The sequence below is a fragment of the Capra hircus genome, chromosome 21, assembly GCF_001704415.2.
Source record: "Capra hircus breed San Clemente chromosome 21, ASM170441v1, whole genome shotgun sequence".
Lineage (NCBI taxonomy): Eukaryota > Metazoa > Chordata > Mammalia > Artiodactyla > Bovidae > Capra > Capra hircus.
Window position 1 is genome coordinate 28,099,539 of NC_030828.1, and position 25,943 is coordinate 28,125,481.

At 39.7% G+C, this 25,943-nt stretch overlaps 1 protein-coding gene across 5 annotated transcripts in view; it reads right to left on the reverse strand.

Moving 5' to 3' along the window:
* TJP1 (tight junction protein 1) overlaps positions 1–25,943 on the reverse strand; it is a 112,781-nt gene that overhangs the window by 75,783 nt on the left and 11,055 nt on the right. For all 5 annotated transcript variants that reach the window (XM_018066118.1, XM_018066117.1, XM_018066116.1 and 2 more), the window contains exon 2: positions 9,466–9,522. In XM_018066118.1, the coding sequence (XP_017921607.1) occupies positions 9,466–9,522 (57 nt within the window). The remainder of the gene's footprint in view (positions 1–9,465; positions 9,523–25,943) is intronic.

Genomic DNA, 25,943 nt, shown 5'->3' on the forward strand with positions numbered 1-25,943 from the left:
AAGGATGATTCCAAAATGATCCCTGCCAGCACCAGGGGCCACAAGTTAGAATGAGCTCCCCAAAATGGGCACTGCCAGTGTCTGTATCCCCTGGGAGTCCTGTGGTTGCCTCCTGACTCTCTAGGAGGCTCTCCTAGATAAGAAGGCAGACCTGATCCAGGTTCCTTTCAAATTACTACTTATGCCTTGGGTCCTGGACAGTGTGAGACGTTCTGTGCCTCTTGAAGAGTGAAGTCTCTACTTTTCACAGCACTACTGGTGTTCAAAGCCAAGACCTGGGGTTTCTGGGAATTCGACTTCCTGGTGCAGGACCCCTGGGCTGGGCAGCCTGATGTGAAGCTCACACTCCACTCCTCAGAGAACCTCTGCAATTGTGATCATCCTCCCAATTTGTTGGTCGCCCACCTAAGGGTATGGGTCTTGACAGTGACTCCACCCCTCCCTACCCATCTCATGTGGCTCCTTATCATCTTTAGTTGTAGATCTTCATATCCCCGATCTTGGTCATCAGCAACTGCTCTGTAAACAGGTGTTCATTCTGGTGTACCTACAAGACCAGGTGAGCTCACAAGGTCTTTCTTCTCTGCCATCATGGCCAAGTCTCTCTCAAAGTTCTCTCAACCCTTAAATTCTTTAGTATAGAAATATCATTTAATCTTTCACATATTAATAGTACTTTTTCAGAAAATAAAAAAGTAGAGAAACCAACTCATTCCGGAGCATTTATTCATTTCTCAAAGAACTATAAACATATATGTGTTTTCTAAGGGAGAACATCTCAAAGTAAAGAAAGCCATGGGTACGTCATGGGAGGGAAGGGTGGGACACAGGGCCCCCTGGATGCACTACCATCTCAAGCAACAGACCCTGCACCTGCCAATACTATAGCCATTATATACATGACTACTAAGCACCTAAAACGTGGCTATTCTTACCTGAAATGTGCTGAAATTGCACGATGTGTAATTTCGGTTATGTAAGACTCAGTATGGAAGAGAAAAAGCAAAGTATAGTGTATCAATTTTTAAATATTAATTACATGTTGAAAATGACAATATTTTGTATACAATGAATTAAATAAAGATCTATTATAAAATCAATTCACACACAGTTTACATTTTTCAACGTTAAGAATAGGAAAATTGTAATTACATTATGGTTTTTATTATATTGCTACTGGGCAATGCTACTATTTTATCTCTGAAAAGCGATTGTGTTGACTATATAGGCCTCCTAGGAAATTAAGCTTCATTGGGCATAACTAAGTACACCAAGCACTAAAAGGGTAATGCAAGAGGAGTTGGGATAAACAACCACCTGGGGTATATATTCATCTGTCACTGAGGATAAAAAAAATCCATGAGGCAAGGAATGCTGCCTATTTCTTTTCTGATAAGCTTCCCAGAACTACAACAGTGCTTGGCATACAGTGGAGCTAAATTACTCAGCTTTGAAGAATGAATAGGTTTCAGTGGTTTCTAGTATTCTCAGAAGAGAGTTTCCTCTGAAGATGCAAACAGAAGAATGAGGGAATACAGAAGCATATCATATATTATTCTGGACAGTAAACAGCAGAAAATGGTAGCTTAATCCACAGGATTTTTATTCTTTTGAAAAAGTTATCTTCGCTTTTCACATAACTGACGTTGGATGTCAAAGAATATGGATTTGCCTTTATCTGTCAAGACACAGTGTCTATAACTCCAGGTTACTGCCAAAAGCATACAGTCTCAAATTATCTCCTTCACACTACTGTTCCGAAAGTTCACTTGGCTCACCTCTAGGAGAATGACTGTCTCATTCCTTTGTCAGTGTTTCTTAAATATGTGATGCTAGAGGCCACAGCCCTCCCTTTCAAACATGTGGTTTTAAACATACACATAAGGGGTTCCATCCCAGACCGAAAGAATCCAGATTTTGAGGAGTGGGGATGATCCAGTTACTCTTCTTTACAATAAACCTAGAGGGCTACTGCTCTCCATCAGTGGTCAGCAGACCATGGCCTGTGGGCTAAATCCAGCTAGCTGCCACTGGGTAAATAAAGCTCTCCTGGAACAGAGCGACACCCATCTGTTAACCTACTCTCCCTGGTTGCTTCTGCAACCATAACGTAGCTGTGACAGAGATGCATGGCCTGCAAGGCCTGAAGTTATTTATTAGCTGGCTCTTCACAGTAAAAGTTTGCTGACAGTGCTCTAGATAGTCCATATTTTATTCTGGATCAACTCAGAAAACCAAAGAAAAGACATCTGGAAGACAGTTCTGCAGCCTCAGAGAATGAAGTCAACTGAATTATGCTTTGGTGTTAAGTCTTACAGTGACAGGTCTATTTTTAAACACCTTCAAAAACACTTCCTGGAGGGACAGTTGCTGAGGATTTCCATTCTGTCCTAGTCTCTCTCTGATGAGGCCCAGAGGCACACAGCTCTGTGTTCCCAGCACAACAGTAAACGTCTTTGAAAACCAAAAAATTGTGAATTATACACACTCATCTTCTCTCCAAGTTATCTTTTAATGACATTTTTCTCGGCTGGTACCCTCCTTAAAGCAAAAGAAATCTGAAGCCCAGGAAGAATGAGAGAAGGGAATCCACACTGATCTTTCCAGACGGGAGTTCCAGACCTTTGCCTGAGGACCATCACTTCCATGAAGAGCTGGTGGGACACTTTTAAATTAACACATTCAGAAAATCAGACTCTTGTTTCTTCACCATTCAGAATCTTTTCCTACTTGGCCTAAGCCAATGAGACAGATCTGTAGAAAATAAACTAGCATTTGCCCAAAACTGAGAAAACCTGGCAGAACAGTACAAAAGGAGAAACATACTTTAGCTAATTTAAGTGTTTTATTTTATTTTACTTATTTAACAACTAAAAAGGTATTAGGGGAAAAAAATGTAATGTGGTATGTGGTTAAATTACACCCTATGGTCTCAGATGATCTAGCTTCTACCTTAAGAAATTATAAAAAGAACAGCAACTTAAACCCAATATAAGTAGAAGAAACATTAAAATAAGAGCAGAAACCAGTGAAATACAAAGCAGAAAATTTAAAAATATCACTAAAAAGAAAAGCAGGTATTTTGAAAAATCAATAAAATTGTTTAAACCTAGAGCCAGACTGACCAAAAAATGAGAAGGCACAGATTACCAATATCAAAACTGAAAATATTATAGATCCTAAGACATTAAAATAAGGGAGTGTTATAACTTTACGTCTATAAACTTGATAATTCAGATAAAAGGAACAAATACTTTGAAAGGTACAAACTACCAAAGCTACAAAAAAAAAAAAATCTCGAAAAGCTAACAAAGAAGAAACATATAACCTGAAGAGTCCTATACAAAATCAAAGAAAACAAATGTTTAGTTAAAAGCTTTTTCATGAAGAAAACTCCAGAACCAGACAGCTACACTCCGTCGAGAGAACTTCAGCTGCACAGTCTGCCAGGGAGCATAGCAAGGAGACAGGAAGCCTTCCTCACTCCTAAACCAGCACACACACAAGGAAAAAGTACTAGCCAATATCCTAAACCAGTACACACACGAGAAGAAAGTACTAACCAATATCCTAAATCAGTACACACACGAGAAAAAAGTACTAGCCAATAACCTAAACCAGTACACACACAAGGAGAAAGTACTAACCAGTATCATTCATGACTGCAGAAACAAGTGTCTCCACAGAACATCAGCAAACCAATCCAGCCATATATAAAATAAGCAACACATCACAACTAGGCGGAATTCATCCTTGGAATGGAAGGTTGTTCAACTCCAAAAGGCAAGAAACTGAACATATCAACAGACTGAAAACTTTAGAGTGATAACTTTAATCAATTTAATGATGACCTCCATCAATACTTAGGAAAAAAGCATGGGCAAAAATCCAAAATCTACTCATGACTCTAAAAAAAGGGCTTTTAGCAAAGCAAGTATAAAAGAGCACTTCCTCAACCTATTAAATAGCAAAATAGAAACACAAGGCCACTTCTTTAACCTCATAAAAGGCATCTACAAAAACCTTACTGCCAACATCCACACACAAGGCTGAAAAAGATGCCTGCTCACAGTACCTATTCAACAATATCCTGGAAGTCCTAGCTAGTACAGCCAGGCAAGAAAAAGAAATGAACAGCTTATACATCTAAAAAGATGAACTAAAACTGCCTCTATTCACAAATGACTGCCCACAAAGAAAAATGCAAAAGAAATCTACCATGAAAGTTCCTAGAACTTCTAAGTTTAGAAGTTTCAAGTTCACTATTAAAATAAAAATCAACTGTATTTCTACATATTAATATGCAATCAAAAACTGAAATTTAAAAACCACTGTTTACAACAGCATGAGGAAACATAAAATATGCTTGTCAAGAAATCTTAACAAAGTGTGTGTAGAATCTGTATGCTGAAAACCACAAAACAGTATTAAGGTAAATGAAGAGACATACTACAACCATAATTTATACTGTTGAGGAATACTCAATACTGTTAAGATACCATTTCTCCCCAAATGGATCTGCAGATTCAATGCAATCCCAATGAGAATCCTAGCAGACTTTTTTGTAATTTGACAAACATTCTAAAATTTATATAGCAAGGCAAAGGAATTAGTTAAAATAATTAAAAAATAATAGTACATTTGAAGAGTCACACTACCTGATTTCCACACTTAATATAATGTACAATTATCAAGGCAGATATAATAAGCAAAAGGATAGACACCAGCTCAATAGAACAGACTAGGGAAAGACCCACACATACATGGTGATTGATTTTTTTTTAAAGATTGTTTTTGATGTGGACAACTTTTAAAGTCTTTATTGCATCTGTTACCATTCTATGTTTGGGCTTTTTGGCTGTGAGGCACGTGGGATCTTAGTTTCCCAACCAGGGATTGAACCTGCACTCTCTGCACAGGAAGGCCAAATCTCAAACACTGCACCCCCAGGAGAGTCCCAGTCATTGATTTTTGACAAAGGTAGAAAGCAATTAAATGAAGAAAGAATAACCTTTTCATAAGTGGTTGTTCAAAAAAGTGGACATCTGTATTTAAAAAAAAAACAAAATCCCTTGCCCTTATTTTATAATACCTACAAAATTTAATTAAAAAAAAAAAAACCACTTCCAGAAGAAAATAACAGGAATAATAATCAGGACCTCGGGTTTGGCACAATTCTCAAATATCTTTCAAAACTCAGTAACAACTTCTGTGCACCAAGGGACACAGTCAACAGAATGCAAAGGTAATCCATGAAATGGAAAAAAAATTTACAAGTCATATATCTACTGATAAGGGATTAATGACCAGAATATAGAAAAACTCCTACAATTCAACAAATAAAACCCCAATTAAAAAATGGACAAAGGAACTGGGAAAAAAAGGGAACTGAACAGATGGTAAATCCTGTTATGTGTATTTTACCACAATTTAAAAAAACAGTAAGTATAAAAATTAATACGCAGAAACCTCAATTAAAATAGAGTTAGGTGGCCAGCAGGGGATGTGCTTGTGCACTGTGCTATTAGCAGAGCCCAGCAGGAATAAGACCGACTTCCTCTTCCTGCGTGCCAGGAGCTCCACTGTGACAAACTGTCACAACTCAGCCAGTGAACAACCACAATACCCTGGGCTCTCCATTCCTCCGGTGGACTCACTGTTTACTTCAGCCCTCCCAACTTCCTTTTCCCCTCCATAAAACAGTGCCCTTTTCCACCGTATGCTGGGGTCCTGCATTGTCTCATCATGGTTGCAGACCCTCAACTGCAATTCTTTGTTGATTCCCAGCAAACCCACTTTTGCTGGAGAAATAACAGTTAACTCTATTTGTTTAAGGTCAGTACAAGAAAACAAACAATTTAATTAAAAATACGCAAAATATGTGAACACATTTTACCAAAGAATACTGGAGTGGGTAGCCTACCCCTTCTCTAGCAGACCTTCCTGACCCAGGAATCGAGCTGGGCTCTCCTGCACTGTAGGCAGATTCTTTACCAACTGAGCTATCAAGGAAGCCCTAAACAAGATGGATATATAAATGACAAATAAGCACATAAACAGATATTCAACATCATTAGTCTTTAGAGAACTACAAACTAAAACCACAATGACATACCACAACACACCTACTAGAACAGATAATAAGGAGGAAAACAACACTCCAGCCCTGATACAATCAACTGTTTGTGAGGATGCAAAGTAACTGGAGCTCTTATGAGCTGCTGGCTGAGATGCAGAATAGTACAGAAAGTATGACAGCTCCTTATAAAAGTTAAACATTCACTTACCATAAAACCAAAAACACTGCATGCCCAGGAATTTACCCAGAAGAAAGGAAAAGGTATGAGCATACAAAAACCTGTATACCAGAGCAGATTTATTCATAATTACAAAGGTATCCAGGCTGAATAATGAATAAGCGAATTATTCTATATTCATATAATGAAATGCTACTCAGCAATAAGAAGGAACTAACTACTACTGATACAAGTCTATCACAGAGAAATCTCAAGTGCATTGGGTTAAGTGTAAGAAGCCAGTCTCATAAGACTACATATTATATGAGTTCCTCTCATGACACTCTGGAAAAGGCCAGTGTACAGAATAGAAAACACCCGTGGTTGCTAAGCGCTGAAGGTAAGGGCTTGGAGCTGACCACAAGTTGCACGTGGGAGAACCTCAGGGTGACTAGACTGTTCTACATGGTCTGCAGTGGTGGTTATGTGACTGTCACAGGGCTAAATGCGTTTGGCAGACTCAGAACTGTACGTTAACAATGAATTTTAATGTGTGTAAATAATATCAACAAAAACAATGAAAGTATTAAGGAAATTAATGAAATACGATAAAATAGTATCAAATTATTCTATAAACACTAGACAATTGACTATTTATAAGGCATGATGATATATGTTTAATCTGATTTAAACATGTTATCAGGATATTTCAAACAAATTCAGGCCATACCTTAGCTCTATAAAGTTAAGGTTAGTATTAGGATTTTTTTTTTTTACTATTTAGGGAGACACACAAAAAATCGAGTATATTTTATCTGAAATCACTGTTTCTTTTCTAAACAATTAATTCACCCGTGAAGTGATGGGACCGGATGCCATGATTTTAGTTTCCTGAATCTTGTGTTTTAAGCCAACTTTTTCACTCTCCTCTTTCACTTTCATCAAGAGGCTCTTTAGTTCTTCTCCACTTTCTGTCATAAGGGTGATGTCATCTGTGTATCTGAGGTTACTGATAATTCTCCCAGCAATCTTGATTCCAGCTTATGCTTCATCCAGCCTGGCATTTCGCATGATGTACTCTGCATGTAAGTTAAACAAGCAGGGTGACAATATACAGCCTTAACATACTCCTTTCCCAATTTAGAACCAGTCTGATGTTCCATGTCCAATTCTAACTGTTGCTTCTTGACCTGCATACAAGATTTCTCAGGAAGCAGGTCAGGTGGTCTGATATTCCCATCTCGAAGAATTTTCCAGTTTGTTGTGATCCACATAGTCAAAGGCTTTGGCATAGTCAATAAAACAAAAGTAGATGTTTTTCTGATAACTCTCTTGCTTTTTTGATGATCCACTGGATGCTGGCAATTTGATCTCTGGTTCCTCTGCCTCTTCTAAATCCAGCTTGAACATCTGGAAGTTCATAGTTCACATACTGCTGAAGCCTGGCTTGGAGAATTTTGAGCATTACTTTGCTAGCATGTGAGATGAGTGCAGTTGTGAGGTAGTTTGAACATTCAGAAAACTAAGATCATGGCATCTGGTCCCCATCACTTCATGACAAATAAATAGATGGGGAAACAATGGAAACAGGGAGAGACTATTTTCTTGGGCTACAAAATCACTGCAGATGGTGACTACAGCCATGAAATTAAGACGTTTGCTCCTTGGAAACAAAAGCTATGACCATCCTAGACAGCATATTGAAAAGCAGAGACACTACTTTATCAACAAAGGTCCATATAGTCAAAGCTACAGTTTTTCCAGTAGTCATGTATGGATGTGAGACTTGGGCTATAAAGAAAGCTGACCAAAGAACGGATGCTTTTGAACTGTTAGGGTCCCTAGGACTGCAAGGAGATCCAACCAGTCCATTCTAAAGGAAATCAGTCCCAAATATTCATTGGAAGGACTGATGCTGAAGCTGACACTCCAATATTTTGGCCACTGATGTGAAGAACCAACTCAATGGAAAAGACCCTGATGCTGGGAAAGATTGAAAGCGGGAGGAGAAGGTGCTGACAGAGGATGAAATGGTTGGATGGTATTACCAACACGATGGACATGAGTTTTGAGTAAGCTCCAGGAGTTGGTGATGGACAGGGAAGCCTGGCGTGCTGCAATCCATGGGGTCACAAAGAGTCAGACATGACTGAGCAACTGAATTGAACTGAATTTACCCGTTGCCTATCATGTGCAGATTCAAAGATTCACAAGATCGCGGTTTAGGAACATGATTTTCCCTCTCTCTAACTTGCTAGTAATGGACACAGCGAGCAGAAACAGTATGTGTAAAACATCTGCCTGTTCTCTCATTTCTTTCTGCACATTCTCCAGGGAGAAGGGGAATCAGCAATCAGCTCTCTTCAGAGGGAGGAAAAGGGAGACCTATGGGCAGCACGACTTTATGCCAAGTAATTAGGCGGCATCAGCCACATTTTACACCTGTGGAAACCAAAGTTTTAGAAGTGAGTTGGACCACATGTGCTCATTTCTAAAGGGAAGCAGGCAGTGCTAGAATGCAAATTCCAAACAGGTTCATTTCAGACAAAGCTCTTTTTTCTTTTAACGTAAGTATTTTAAAGCATCATTTACTTAATCCTCATTTCAGCATTTTCCATCCAGTTCTAGAGCCACATGGCATGTGGTATCTTAAGTTCCCTGACCAGGGAGTGAACCCATGCCCTCTGCAGTGGAAGTGCAGAGTCTTAACCACTCAACCTCCAGGGAAGTACCACAAAGTTCTTACTCTTACCCAGATCACTGTAATTTGCTCTCTGACCATCTGCAATTGCTTAAGCAACAGCTTGGTTCTACATGTTTCAAAACAAGGAATATCTTTTAAGATTTTATTACTTGCATGACCTTGTTCAATTTTAAACCCCAAGCTTACAATATGTACTTATATACTCAGAAACACTGAAACAGTTTACACGTTTACACCAGCATACGGTGTCTTTTATCTGATCACTCAAAATTTAAAATATAAACCACTTAAGTCATGACTGAAAACAGCAAAATACAAATAACAACCAAAAGGATATATGAAAAAGTAATCATGCTCACTTTTGACCTTAATCAAGAATTTATTGCAACTCTGATTTTAAACAAAGGATTATAGAAAAGTTCTTCCCCTTTCTTCTGGCTTCCTGACATCTGGCTTTCCTCTATTGTTTTCAGAAACTGCCAGGATCCTGAGTTACACAGAGATTATTTACTCAACAGAACTCACCCTGTGAAGTGTCACCGTGTGTTGTTCCCATATAGCTGTTTCCTCCATTGTTGTGTTCTGACAGAGGAAAAGAAAAACAATTATCTTTTAAGAGAATGTCTTTCATAAAGTAGATGAGAACCTCTAGCAAACAATTTAGCACAGTAAAATACCAAAATCCATACTTTTAATATTAGGTACTCTGAAGAGCGCTTAGTAATTACAGAAGTTTTTTGCTTGCTTCTGTTTTTGTTGTAAGAGACAGGAAAGTACACACAGGAACTTCCTTTGTTTTAACTTAATTTGGACAAACGCCACTCTACGCTCACTTCAGGCCAGCTGAAATCAGTATTCACGCTAATTCTGCAACTTAACAGTGACAGAAGTTAGAACAGCATTTTTAAAGTATCTAACAACATAAAACATTTAAAAGCTTTCCTTACATTGTGCAAAGAAAGGAAACGACAAATACCTCTGAACTCAGTAATTATAAAATACATATCACAGGATAACAGATAAGACCATTTGACAGGTTTGGTCAGTGGTTGCTTCAGTATCAGCTGAAACACTACTGCTCAACCTAGTTTCATTTTACTGCAGAATTATCTTCAAGTTTTGTTTATTACTCTGAAGGAAAAAAAAAAGGGTGGGGCTTTTCTAGCATACGTATCATGCACACAAGCCCACACCAAAAGAACAAACAATTCCACCCCTCTCAAAAGAATCCCTGGGTAAAGTAAGTGATGCGAGCGCCCAGAGATGCTGCTGCTCAAATGTCCATATAACTCAGGTTCTTCTGTCAGAGCTTTTACTGAAGAGGGAAATAAATCACTATCTACAGGATGGGCACTAAGGAATTTAGAGTAAATTTCTTATAAATTGGGTTCATTGCTCTTGGAAGTTTAAAGTAATTCAATCTCTTTTAATGCTATCATTCTCTGCAGCTGGGGTTGCTGAACATATATAGACATTTACAATCTGTCTAAAGGCTTTCCAGAGTTATCCAAAGGTAGGGTGGAAGGGAGAACGCTGAGCATGACACTGCCCGGCCATCGCTGTCGCCCAGTGTTATCACCATCTGTGCCACAGGCGAGCTTTCCGAGCACACTGCTGGCATGAGCATCATGAGAAGGTATTCACCATGGGGCCGTGGGCCCACTTCTTTCCACAGCAAGTTTAATCAAACATTAATGCCCCTTGAGAAAATGAATCCCTATAAAGAAAGCCCACTTCCCTAAATTCAGAGCCACTAGATTAACTTTCCTGCCAGATGAACAAGAGAGGGAGAGAAAGGATCCCTCTGTCCCCTCCCATAGATAAGAACTGTCCACTAACGCTTTGTTTCAATCTTGCAGTCAAGTGCAGTAAAACCTCTTTTTAATGAGACCTCTACTGGAAACAAAGCTGTTTTGTTTTTTTTTTTTAATGACCAAGATCCATATATTTAAAAAAAATTCCTCCATCAATGTGACACAGTGATGATAGGAGCAGTTCTGCTAAACAGAAAGAGTCCTACTAAATTACACATGATAAAAATAATCTGCAACTGCCAGTTTGTCCAAGCTTAGCTGACTTATGAAAAATAAGAATTGCTTGCATGGCTCTAAGCTCATCATGCCTGGATCCACTTCTTTAATCAGCAGCACTACTTTTAAATCCTTTCCTAACAAGGGCAAACTGAAAGTGATCTTATACCAGGAGAGAACCTCCATAACATAACCTTTGGAATGAAAATTTATTGTCCTGCATATAGTTTGAATGGCCACATAGCTTTTCATTTTGTAAAAGAATATAAATCAAATGAGAAAATTCATTTAATGTGAAGGGAGAAAAAGATTCTGAAACAGCTTGTATCCTGTTACCCTCATTTTTAACATGATCACTTTCAAGCAGAGCAAAGTTTAAACATGAATAGGAAAACAAAGGATATATAAAAGGATATACAGAATGTTAACACGATCATCCTCAAAGTGAGGGGCCTATGGGTGATATCTCTTCATTAGGTTTTTTTTTTTTTTTCCTTTTCTTTCTCCATTGCCAATCAGAATAAATTGCCAAAATATTTTAAGACACATTTATTAGATCCTACTTTGAACTTCAAATATCTATTTTTAACTTTGCTTTTAGGAAAAATCAAGTAATATTTAAGAAGATTACTTTATGTTACTTATAAAAATTACTGTTAGAGGTTTATACAATAAGGTCTTAATGTACAAGCTTCTAGAGGAGTACAATAAGAGAAATTTAGATTATTTTACATAAGGGGAAAAATAAGAATTCTAAAACAATGGTTCTCAGTATTTTAATCAAAATTAGTATGTTTCTTCAGAAAAGCACACATCTCAACCAATTCAATGGGTTCCCCAGAATGGGCAACAGCAGCTCACTTCTCTGATAAAGCCGAACACAGCTTTATTAGCTCATTTCACCAGAGGGAGACCAATGAACAAGACAGGGGCCAACAGAGAATGAAATATGAAAAACGATGTCCAGTTAGGTGCCTAGTCTACACACTAAACCAACGACATCTGTAACGTAAGTGGTTATGCCCGGCTCATCCTTAGCATTTTAAACACACAGAGGCATACACAAGCATCCTAGCTTAAACCACAGACCATGCCACGCCTCTCCACTCTCAGGCCTCTGGCTTCTGTCACTGGCAAAAGCAATGAAAACTATCCACTGCTGTCTAACTAGGCAGATTTTCTGAGGACTTGGAGGCCCTGAGGGGCGAGTGGACGAGCACACAGATTTGTGAGAATACAATGCAGTGAAGCACAGCGGCAGACTCTGAGTCGACGAGATTCAAGTCCTCACGGTAATTCTTTCAACTTTGCTCTATTTGACCATAAAATGCTGAGGGGTGGGGAGAGCAGATTCTTAAAGGAAGTCACTCAGTTTTATCAAGGCTAAAACGGAAATAAAGCATTTTTAGTACTATTAAATTTGGTACTTCAGAAATTTTGATACTTTAGAAAAAGAAGGAAGGGGATTTTCTCCACTCCAGGATTTTCTCCTCTGGGGTAGAGAAAAAGAAACTGGGGCAGGCAGGCAGGAAAATTTATTTTCACTGTGAGCTCTTCTCACTTAATAGTGTTCTGCTAAGTTCATCTACTACTTACTCAAGTAATTTAAAAACATCATCCTTATTATAAAATTGCTTACAACTCATCATTTTTCTTACTGGGAAAAAAAAAAACACGCATAATTGTGTAAGTCGCATAAGGATTTTCTGGTAAAGTCTCATTCCCCAAATATTCAGGCTTGTGGGGAGACCACAAGTAACAAAGTGTTGCTCCAATAAGAATGATTCCAGCACTATCACCCCTGTAATTCTGAAATATGCTGTTAAACAGAAAATGAAGAGGCCACGAACACCAAGATCAGAGCCCAAGTCTGCCATCAAATATGTAAGTAACTTTAGTGTTCCCCATTTAAGGAATGGGATACATCAACTCAAGGAGAAAGCCCTGTCTAGCTCCAAAATCCTACTAGACTGTAATTCCAATTCCAAACAGGCTGCAAATTCATTAATTAGGTAACCAGTGTGGGCATCAAGAACAGCGACACTCTTGGCCACTGGGCTCTGAGTTCTACACACAACTTTAAAATCAGCATCCACTGACCAGAATCCCAATTTCTGAAGGAGCAAAAAGCTGCATTTCAGAAAGTGCAAAGAGTTTGTTTGGTGTCTTTGTTCTAAGCTCCAGCTGGCAAAGATACTACTCAGATCACCAACTGTGAAGGGCTCCCTGCCAAAACTTCAGATCCTAATTTTAGGCAGCTTCACTGTCCTTTCAGCAGATTCCAAGTGGTGGAAAGACAGGAAGTTACAAGAATGGACAGGAGAACCTGTATCTGTTGTTGGTCAATCACTAAGTCGTGTCTGACTCTGCGATCCTAAGGACTGCAGCACACCAGGCTTCCCTGTCCTTCACCAACTCCCAGAGGATGCTCAAACTCATGTCCATCGAGTCAGTGATGCCATCCAACCATCTTATCCTCTGTCGGCCCCTTCTCCTTCTGCCTTCAATCCTTCCCAGTATCAGGGTCTTTTCCAATGAGTCAGCTCTTCACATTAGGTAGCCAGAGTATTGGGAGCTTCAGCAATCAGTCCTTCCGATGAATATTCAGAGTTGATTTCCTTTAGGATGGACTGGTTTGATCTCCTTGTCATCCAAGCTACTCTCAAGTCTTCTCCAATACCAAAGCTCAAAAGCATCAATTCTTAAGCTCTCTGCCTTCTTTATGGTCCAACTCTCACATCCATGCTTGACTACTGGAAAAACTGTATCTTTGACTATACAGACCTCTTGGTAAAGCAATGTCTCTGCTTTTTAACACACTGTCTAGGTTTATCATAGCTTTTCTTCCAAGGAACAAGTGTCTTTTAGCTTCATGGCTACAATCACCATCTGCAGTGATTTCAGAGCCCAAGAAAATAAAGTCTGTTGCTGTTTCCATTGTTTCCCCATCTATTTGCCATGAAGTGATGGCACCGGATGCCATCTTAGTTTTTTGAATGTTGAGTTTTAAGCCAGCTTTTTCACTCCCCTCTTTCACCTTCATCAAGAGGCTCTTTAGTTCCTCTTTGCTTTCTGCCATAAGGGTGGTGTCATCTCCATATCTGAAGTTATTGATATTTCTCCTGGCAATCTTAATTCCAGCCTGAGCTTCATCCAGTCTCACATTTCACATGATGTACTCTGCTATAAGGTACATAAGCAGGGTGACAATATACAGCCTTGATATACTCCTTTCCCAATTTGGAACCAGTTCTTTGTCCATCTCTAACTGTTGCTTCTTGACTTGCATACAGGTTTCTCAGGAGGCAGGTCAGGTGGTCTAGTATTCCCATCTCTTGAAGAATTTTCCAGTTTGTTGCGATCTACACAGTCAAAGGTTTTAGCATAGTCAATGAAACAGAAGTAGATGTTTTTCTGGAATTCACTTGCTTTTTCTATGATCCAACAGATGTTGGCAATTTGATCTCTGGTTTGATTCCTCTGCCTTTTCTAAATCCAGCTTGTACATCTGGAAGTTCTCAGTTCACGTACTACTGAAGCCTAGCTTGAAGGATTTTCAGCTTTACCTTGCTAGCATGTGAAATGAGTGCAACTGTGTTAGTTTGAACATTCTTTGGTATTGCCCTTCTTTGGGACTGGAAAGAAAACTGACCTTTTCCAGTACTGTTGTGACTGCTGAGTTTTCCAAATTTGCTGGCACATTGAGTGTAGCACTTTAACAGCATCATCTTTTAGGATCTGAAATAGCTCAGCTGGAATTTCATCACCTTCACTCGCTCTGTTCATAGTGAGGTTTCTTAAGGCCCACTTGACTTCGCACTCCAGGACGTCTGGTTCTAGGTGAGTGAGCACACCATCGTGGTTATCTGGGTCATTAAGATCTTTTTTGTATAGTTCTTCTATGTGTTCTTGCCACCACTTCTTAATAACTTCTGCTTTTGTTAGGTCCATACCGTCTCCATCCTTTATTGTGCCCATCGTTGCATGAATGTTCCCTGAGTATCTCTAATTTTCTTAAGAGATCTCTAGTCTTTCCCATTCTATTGTTTTCTTCTATTTCTTTGCATTGTTCACATAGGAAGGCTTTCTTATCTCTCCTGGCTATTCTATGGAACTCTGCATTCAGATGGGTATATCTTTCCCTTTCGCCTTTGCCTTTTGCGTCTCTTCTTTTCTTGGCTATTTGTAAGGCCTTCTCAGACAACCATTTTGCCTTTTTTGCATTTCTTTTTCTTGGGGATGGTTTTGATCACTGCCTTCTATACAATGTCACAAATCTCTGTCCAAAGTTCTTTAGGCACTCTGTCTATCAGATCTAACCCCTTGAGTCTATTTGTCACTTCCACTGTTTAATCATAACGGATTTGATTTAGGTCATACCTGAATGGTCCAGTGGTTTTCCCTACTCTCTTCAATTTAAGTCTAAATTTTGCAATAAGGAGTTCATGATCTGAGCCACAGATCTGGGAGAAGACCAAATCCAGGATGGACTAAATTAAAAGTCAGTGTTCCCCAAGTGTAGGAAAAGTCTTAACTCCTTAATATTAAGTAGACATACAACCAGTCAAAACCTACCTCCTTATGGCTGTAATTTTAAAACAATCCATTCATTTATTCAATCCAGACTTTGATGCTAAGTGCTGCGGAGGTCAAGAATAGAACCCTCTCTTCCTGAGGGGCTCAAGGAGAAGGTTTAGAACACTAGATAAATGGTGCATACGAGTGCCACAGCAGGTGGAGAGGACAAGGCCTGCTGAGAAGATAGGAGACTGAGTCCCCAAGAAAGCAACATTTGAGTTTAGGCTTGAAGGATGACCAGGAGAGGAAGTGGGAAAAGATGGTTCCAGAGAGGAATCTGCATGTCAACAGGCTGCTACTGCTGCTGCACACAGCGCTGCTGTCATGCGGGTACAAGAGCCCCTGGAGCAGGACACCAAGGGCCTTGTAATGTCAGGCTAGCAACAGTGAGCTCAGTGGAAAGATACTAAGGAGCCATTCTGACACTGTGACATGGAAGACAGAGTTGAGGCAGGGAGACCAATTAGAAAGTGGAAGTGAAGGAAGAGGAGCTAAAGATGATGGTGAGAGGCTTCTGAATTGGACAGCTGCATGAAAAAACCAGCAGAAGAGATGACGAATTCAGTTTTAGTCACCTTTAAGTTGAGGTGCCTGTGGAATACTGAAGCAGAGAGATAGGCAGTAGGCTGGTGGATACAGGAGATCTGGCCTAGATAAGAATCTAGGAGTAATCTACAAAGTAGTTCTGAACCCAAGGGGAAAGCTCCAATTACCAAAGCACTAAGCTGGCCCTGTGCAACATGAGTAGTCTAAGGGGAAAAAGGAAGAACCACAGGGACTTGAGAAGGAACAGCCAGCAAGGAACTCACACAAAAATGTCACTTGATAGTGAAGGACAGGGAAGTCTGGAGTGCTGCAGTCCGTGGGGTCGCAAAGAGTTGGACACAGCTGAGAGACTGAACAGCTGTCCAGAAAAGATGACAAAATAGGAAAGTCAAGATATCATAAAAGAATACAATTTTCATGTATTTTTAAACTGTTGGACCTTTCCATATCAAACATGTATTTAAAATAGATTATTCAGGGCCATCTCTTAAATAAAGCACACTGAGCTTTCTTTGCTGACGACCGTGGTCCTCAATAGGAAAACCAGGCAGTAAGCAGAGCAGTCACACTCCGGTGGCTCCTACTAGGCTTTTTCTTCTCTGAGCAGAGCTGCTGCACTCGACTGTTTCTGAATTCTCCTCCCCTATGAAGTTCTGGGTTTCTGTCTCTTTTCTTCTTGCCTTCCATCCAAAACAAAAATAGAAAGCAAGATCACCTATTGAGACAAGGTGAGCCAGAAACTTATGAAGTACAGCCTAAGTTTTAGTGAATAAAACAGATGCCCCCATCCCTCTTTGACCTTTTCTTGTTGTTGTTCAGTCGACTCCAACTCTTTGTGATCCCATGGACTGTAGCCTGCCAGGTTCCTCTGTCCTTGGTATTCTCCAGGCAAGCACACTGGAGTGGGTAGCCAGGCCCTCCTCCAAGGGATCTTCTCGTACCAGGGATAGAACCCGTGTCTCCTACCCTGCATGCAGGTTCTTTACTGCTGAGCCACCAGGGAAGCCCCTTTGACCTTCAGTTAAACATTTAATTTCAAATGTGATCATTGCTACACAAATGAAGTAAAAAGAGACTAGAGTATGTGCTAAAAAGTGGGGAAAATATACATTTGGATTGATCTGAAGGGCTGTTATATAAACTTTCAAAACAGAGATGTCCTGTTTAAGAGATAATAAAAAAGATACATCTGAAGTCAAATGAAGAGCATCAAGAATTCAGCAAATCTCACAAACACAAGATAAGAACTCGCTAAAGCGTAGAACTAAAAATAACAATCCAAGTAACCGGCAGCAACTGAACCTCAACTGAACCTCTCAGCCTCAAGTGAAAGTAACGAAGCATCCAACACTCTGCTATTTCAACTCCAGCTAAATTTTCTAATACTTTGCTGTGTATACTCCTTGGCTGAGAATTTAGGAGACATCAGATACTGTTTGATGAGATGGATATGATTAAAAAATATTGAGAGCTAAAAAAAAGATGTAAGTGGACCTAGAATTTTTTTGGTTGATCAAAGTTTAAGTAAGTTTACAGATAAATTGCCTATTTGCTGCTGTCCTGAGATCCAAGTGAAAGAATATCAGCTAAGTAAGTCACCATTAACCATTATAGGAACACGAAGGGATAGTTACAGACACTCCCCAAAAATCACTGCTTTCCAGTTATTAGCAATAAAACTTCTTAGGTTGACATTTTCTAGTGACTGAAGATGGATAAAAGACCTTTCAAACTTTTTCCAGATAGAAAGGGAAGGGAAAGGGGCCGCAGAGATGGGGGACTGGTATTTCTGAGTGTTCTCTGTGCACCAGTCCTGCTTTATGGTACATTATCCTCCACACACTCAAGTCCTAGAGGGAAGGATGAGTGAAAAAAGTAAACTGCTTTGTGTCACTAGGAGTGAATAAATGCACTGAAGATAATGAGAGGCGGGTTTCTATCGCTATAAATAAGAAAAGGAGGGAGAATAAATTGAACTGTATGATGTGAGACCAGACTCTTAAGTATCAGTATAAACCCGTGGTTTAAATACACATGTAGACAGGTACAGAAGAAACAGAGTCCTGTAGAGCCACACACTCCCCTACTTCCCAGCTGTCTGCTGAGAGCCTAGCAGCAAGAAAAGCCCAAAAGCAATGAGCACGGCTAGCACATACTGGTCTTTAATAAAACAAACTAGAATTTCTCAGAGAAGGGGTTGGCTGCAGGGTTGGGTCAGAGAAAATTCAGGATGAACCTGGAGTATCATGCAACATTAGAAATGAAAGGACTGCTCAAAAAGTTATGGGAATTTGTCAAGAGAACACAGGAATCAGCAGGAAAGAGTTTCTAGAGGACAAATTTGGAATTAACGAGCCATAAAATAATAACAATTGATTTTTAACCCATAAAATAACCCATGAATCCCATATGATGTAATCAAATATGAAAATGGGAAAGGGACAGCTCTTTGTTAACAGTGGAACTTCAATTAACAAATGTGAAAAAAAAAAGAAAGAAAGAAAGAAAAAAAAATGTGGAAGGAAAGGGGGCTAGAGAATTACCTTTAAGCAAACTCCACCAATTGCTGCAGATGAAGATCACCCAGAGAGGATAAAACTGGTGGGTGAGTGCTTGAGGATTAACACGACTAGCACAGCCTCAAACCCTCTCCTCCAAAATATTTATAAATTAGAAATATAATAGCTTTCCAGGAGAGAACATCATCGTAACCAAAGTAAACATTATCAACAGTAAGATATATCACATTATGAACTCCTTGGCATGGTGTACAACATGATATCAAGCATTTTATACTATTCTTGCCAAAAATGCACCGTCTCATCCCAGTGATGAAAACACAACAGAAACCTAAGAACATGAAAGTCGCTCAGTTGTGTCCAACTCTTTGTGACCCCGTGCACTACACAGCCTAAGGAATTCTCCAGGCCAGAATACTGGAGAGGGTAGCCATTTCCCTTCTCCAGGGGATCTTCCCAATCTGGGATTGAACCCAGGTCTCCCACATTGTAGAGGGCTTCTTTACCAGCTGAGCCACTAGGGAAGCCCAAGAATACTGGAGTGAGTAGCCTATCCCCTCTCCAGGGGAATCTTCCCAACCCAGGAATAGAACCAGGGTCTCCTGCACTGCAGGGGGATTCTTTACCAACTGAGTTACCAGGGAAGCAAAACCAAACTAAAGGGCAGTCTAAAAAATAATCAGTTCTTTCCAAAAAGTCATTAACTGAGGGAAAACTGAGGATCTGTTACAGATTCAAAGACATCAAAAAGAAGTAAAAACTAAACGCAAAGTGGAATCCTGGAAGAGAAAAAGAATGAACTAATAAAGTTCAAATGCGGTCTGTCATTTAGTTATTATTGGATTGATGTAAACTTCTTACCCTTGATAGATGTTCTCCAGTTACAGTTATGGGAAATGTAGGGTGAGTAGAATGAAAGATACAACTCTAGTATTTTTACAACTTTTCTCTAACATTAACTCAAAATTTTAAAGTTTTTCCTTAAACAAAGAGAGACAACTTACAAACTGAGAAAGAATGTACAAGGGCTTAATTTCTAAAACATACAAACAACTCATGCAACTCAATATTTAAAAAAAAAAAAAATCTAATCAAAAAACAGGCAGAAGACCTAAACAGGCATTTCTCCAAAGACATACAGATGGGCAACAGACACATGAAAAGATGCTCTACCTCACTAATTGTTAGAGAAATGCAAATCAAAACTACAATGAGGTATCACCTCACACCTGTTAGAATGGCCATCATCAAAAAAATCTACAAACAATAGTTGTGAGAGGGAGATATTTGCATAAACCCAGACTGTCAAACAGTGAGGTCAGAGAAAAACAAATATCATATAGTATGACTTATATGCCCAATCTAGAAAAATGATCCGAATTAATTTACTCACAAAGCAGAAATAGAAACAAAGATATAGAAAACAAACCTATGCACAGCAAAGGGGGATGGGGGTGGGATGAACTGGGGGATTAGGACTGACATAGATACACTATTGATACTATGTAGATTGATATAAAGTAGATAACTAATGAGAACCCATTATATAGCACAGGGAACTCTACTCAATGCTCTGTGGTGACTTAAATGGGAAGGAAATCCAAAAAAGGGATATATGTGTCTGTCTAGCTGAGTCACTGTGCTATACAACAGAAAGTAACACATTGTAAAGCAATTATACGCTAATAAAAATTTAACAAACATACATCACCCTAAAAAACAGAGCTACCACATGATCCTGCAACCCCACTCTTGGGCATATATACAGGGATTAAAAGAGACATACCATTATATATAAAACAAACAAGGACCTACTGTATAGTACAGGGAACTGCAATAGCAGGATCTGCAATGGCTCATAGTAACCTATAATGCAAAAGAATCTGCAGCTAAACACTTGAAACATGAAGTTATAAACCACTGTAGTTATATTATCTTCACAGAGCCAAAAAAAAGAGGAAAGAGGAATGATAATGACAAGAGTTAAGGAGCTGAAGATTGCTGGTACCAAAAAATGTCATCTTGATTACATCTGCTTTGAGCAGAACATCTAAGAAGTCACATTCTGAACTATCATATATAGGCAAATTCACCAAATTCCTAACAAAACCAAAATCATTCTTCCTTTAGATGATAAAATAAAGAAAATAATCAACTCACTGAAGGAACCTGAATGGGTAATTAATAAGTTTTGTGGAGTTTCTTATTATTCATTCTCCTCACTAAACCACTATTTGATTTTCAAAAAGAAAGATTTCAAAAAATCTTTTCAATTTCTAAATAATAAAATGTATGAAAAACCATGCTGCTTTTCTAACAAAGCACTTAATGATAAATAGGAAATATGTACAAATGTATACACTCCACATTTCTTTAAAAGGTCACGTCTTTAAAATCAGCCTCCTTACTTCACCTCAATCCTCAAACTACACAAATCACAGTGTCTGAGGTAAGGTCTCAGCTGCTGAGCCTCATGCAGGCTCACTCCCCTGGGCCAGACATCTCACTAAAACTAAGGTGGAAGCAGCAACAGATCAGGTTCAGGGAGAAGAAGTAAATGCACGGGTCAGAATGACAGCCACTGGGTAGCTTACGACTTCTTCCATACACAACAGAGAAGCAGCATATTTGTTTTCACAGAAAACTGGGCTTTTAAAGCAACCTGGGAAGTTTTATTTTACCTCAGACTGCAGCTTATGGAGCCTCTGGGCCTTCTCTTCTGTGTCAGTGGTCCCCTATCAGAAACATCCTGCCATCAAGAAACTCCTTCATCAAGCCGGACTTCCATTCCAGTAAATGCTTCATCCACTGCTTACAATCTTTTTATAACCTTATGCTCCTATTTCCAGGGCAAATCTCTATTACTTTTTAGCTATAGCCAGTTGGGGCTCTTAAAGGCATAGTGCCTTTTTCTCCTGCTTCGCTAAGCTTGTTTCAAATATAAGAGCTTAATAAGCCAAGTTTTAAATGTAGAAAAATAATCTGCATATATCTAATATATATACATACACACACACACATACATACGTGTGTGTGTGTATGTGTATATATATATAGTATTCACATCCAGAAAACACGAAAGAATTCTATCAACAAAGACAGAGCACCTAACAGAGAAGATGGACTGGGGGCTTGAGCGGAGCACTTCAAACAAGAGGACATCAAAATGGTCAGTAAACACATGGAAAAAGTGCTTTACTCCCTTACTCAACAGGGTAATACAAATTGAAAACACAACTAAATGCTACTACACAACCACACAAGAAGCTTAAAAAGAAAAAAAACAACAGTAATGAACACTCTAATCAGAACTCAGCACTGGTGGAAATGCAAACTGGTACCACGGCTTTGGGAAACTGGCAAAACTAAGCATGTTGGATGATCAATCAATAAAAACATGTCCATATATGCACAAGAATTTATGTATAAGTATGTCACAAAAGCACTATTTTTAACAGTCAAAAACCAGAAACAATCTACAATAATCTAGATGCCCACCAATGATGCAACGTTCAGTCAATGGAATAGTACAGCCATGAAACGAATAAATTCAACCTGCACAATCCCTGGTGGCTTGGACGGTGAATGAAGGAGACCCGGGTTTTATCCCTGGGCTGGGAAGATCCCCTGGAGAAGGACATGGCTACCCACCCCAGTATTCTTGCCTGGAGAATCCCATGGACAGAGGAGCCTGGCGGGCTAAAGTACACGGGGTTACAAGAGTCACACACAACTGAGCGATTAATACACATAAGTAAATATGGATAAACGCTGCTCAATACTGGACAAAAGAAGCCACACATAAGAACATGTTTCCATTTAAGTTTAATAACGGGTTTAAAAAAACACTGCAGAAAAAAAGCTACTGGTGGAAACTATCCCTATCAAGTTATGGCCTCTGAAGTAAGACTCACCATAGGGCGCATCCACGGTTAATGGTGTAACACTGAGGCATGAGTAAATAGACCAGTGGAATAATGGAAAAATTCTTAAACAGAAAGTGAAGTCGCTCAGTCGTGTTCGACTCTGCAGCCCCATGGACTACAGCCTACCAGGCTCCTCCATCCATAGAAATTTCCAGGCAAGAGTACTAGAGTGGGTTGCCATTTCCTTCTCCAGAGGACCTTCCTGACTCAGGGATCAAACCCGTCTTCCACATTGCAGGCAGATGCTTTACCATCTGAGCCACCTGGTAGCCACCTGAGCTACCTTCCAATAAATGGAAAATCAGTATGTGAAAAAGGTAATGTCTCAACTCACTGAGATAGAGATGTTTTTTAATAAACACTGCCAGAACATCTGGGCTGTCACTTGGAAAAAACATATATTTTTTTCACAAAGCACAAAACATATATTTTTTTCACAAAGCACAAGAATAACCTTCCAATGAATTTAGAGATATAAATGTAAAAAATGAAATGAGAGACATACTAGAAGAAAACTTGAGTGGATTCCTCTTTAATGATGGTGTAGGCAAAGGCTTTCAAAAATAATTCAATACGTAAGGGACATAAAATAAATTTAAGTACACAAAAAATTTTTAAAGTATGCCTGACCAAAATAGAAACAAGAATACTTTCATTTCTTTAATTATGACTGAGTCTGAACATTGTTTCAAACCTTAACATCCTTTTTGTGAAATATCTTTTTCCCATTTTTTAACTGAACTTTTGTTCTTCTCCCTGCAGTTTTGGATTTCTTTATATATTAGAGCCACTGGCTCTCATACTTGGAAGTGTGGTAGCTTCTCACACTTCCAAGTGTGGTAGCTTCTCACACTTCCAAGTGTGAGAGCCAGTATCTCAAGTGTGAGAGCCAGTATGAGCCAGTATATCTAATATATAAAGAAATCCAAAACTGCAAGGAGAACAACAAAAATTCAATTAAAAATGGGAAAAAGATATTTCACAAAAAGGATATTAAGGTTTGAAAAGATATTCAAACTCAGTCATAATTAGAGAAATGCAAATTAAAATAACACCAAGAATCACAAGCTGAAATCAATGTCACCGGAAGAAATACCAACAACCTCAGATATGTAGATGATACCATTCTAGTGATAGAAAGAAGAGAAACTAAAGAGCCTCCTGATGAGGGTGAAAGAGGACAGTGAAAAAAGCTGCCTTAAAAACTCAACTTCAAAAAACTAAGATCATGGCATCCAGTCCAATCACTTCAAGGCAAACAGAAAGGAAAAAAGTAGAAGCAGTGACAGATTTTATTCTCCTGGGATCCCAAATCACTGTGGATGGTGCCTGCAGCCATGAAATTAAAAGACGCTAGTTCCTTGAAAGAAAAGCTATGACAAACCTAGACAGGGTATTAAGAAGCAGAAACATCATTTTGCTGACAAAGGTGTAGTCTGTATAGTCAAAGCTATGATTTTTCCAGTAATTATGTACTGCTGTTGAGAGTTGGACCACAAAGAAGGCTGAGTGCCAGAAGAATTGATGGTAACTACCACAGGGAAAATGCAGACCCAGAAATCCTACAGGACAAACAATTCTGTTCCTCACCAGTAAGACTGCACCACAGGCGGGCAGAACAGAGCCAGATGGGGCAGTCTTACAGTTTAGAGACAGGAGACACACCAACCACAATGGGAGGTGTTTACTTGGATCTGGATTTTTTAAAAATATGTTTCAAGAGGAAATTGATACTTCAGACAAAAAAACTGCACACTGACTAAATGGTGGATTTTTCTCATTCAGAAGTTATTCTTTAAGTGTGGTAACAAATATAAGTTATTTTTTTTTAAAGGGTTCTTGGGAGTTCCCTGGTGGTACAGTGGATAGGAAATCCCCTGCAATGTGAGGGACACAGTCCTTGGTCTAGGAAGATCCCACATGCCTCAGGGCAACTAAGCCCATACATTACAACTACTGAGCCTGAGTGCTACAACTACTAAAGCCCACTCGCCCTAGAGCCTGTGCTCTGTGATGAGAAGCTACCACAATGAGAACCCCGCACACCGAGACCAGAGAGTGGCCTGCCCACTGCCACGAGAGAAAGCCTGTGCGCACAGTAATGAAGACCCAGTGCAGTCAAAAATAATAATTAAAAAAAAAACTATCTTTAAACAGAAAGAGTTATCTTTTAGAGATACATACTCAATGCTTTGGCCACCTGATGCGAGAGCTGACTCACTGGAAAAGATCCTGATGCTGGGAAAGACTGAGGGCAGGAGGAGAAGGCGAGGGCAGGATGAGATGGTTGGATGGCATCATCAACTCAATGGACACGAGTATGAGCAAACTCCAGGAGATAGTGAAGGACAGGGAAGCCTGGTGTGCTGCAGTCGATGGGGCTGCAAAGAGTCAGACAGGACTTAGCAAGTGAACAAATTTAAGTATTAGGAGATGAAAAGAAAAGTCTGGTATTTGCTTTGAAATAATGGAGGAGAGACGATACAATGGGTAGAAGTATAGATGGAACAAGATGGCCATAACTGACAACTAGGCCTGTGATGCTAGTGTGGGGATTCATTATACTCATTTAGTTTGTATGGTCTTGAAATTTTTCCACTTAAAAAAAATGTGGTGAGGGGTAATTGAGGGGACTAGAAGTTAATTACTGAAACTAGGAAAGGCCTGACCAAGAATCCTGCGACAAGATGCCAAGCAGGTAAGCCACGCTTCAGCGGGCTGGCTCCTCCAGCAGCTGTCACCCGTTCTGGAGACGCACCAGTGACTTCTGCGAGTTTCTTGGCTAAATGTAACCTGGTCTATGAGTAGTAATGAGCACCAGAGAGAAAACGGTGACCCTGGTCTAGAAGCAGCATCAGATTCTAATCAAATAGGCAGCAGACAAGGAGGTAACACACTGTTGTGCAGGACAGGACAGGGGGAACACAGGGTGTTTTCCGGGCTCAGAGCAAGGCTCTCGTGGAGAAGAGCAGGGCCAGGGCTCTGTGAGGAAGACGGTCACAGAGGCAGCAGAGATCTGGCTACTCCAGCAGAGAAACAGCCACTCCCAGCCGAGGCCACACCCAGAGGAACCAGGTGGCCTGGAAGCCTAGCTTTGACCTCGCTTTTTAAAATGCAGAAGAACCTGCCAGACTAGGAGTGGCAGTTCATCGAATCACAATTATCTTCAGCAGCCTCAACACTGACCTGACCAGACACACAAAGGAAAAGCACCTCAAACTGGAAGGACCGGTTTGGGTGCATACCAAGACCCTGAGAATAGCTACAAGGAAACCTGGTGGCGAAGGTCCTAAGATGTGGGGTGGCTTGCAGAAGAGGCTCCCAGAGACTCAGACCAGCAGGTCCTTCTGAGACATAATTAAGTAGACCACCTCCACCAGGACTGGACCAGGAGTCAGGGATGA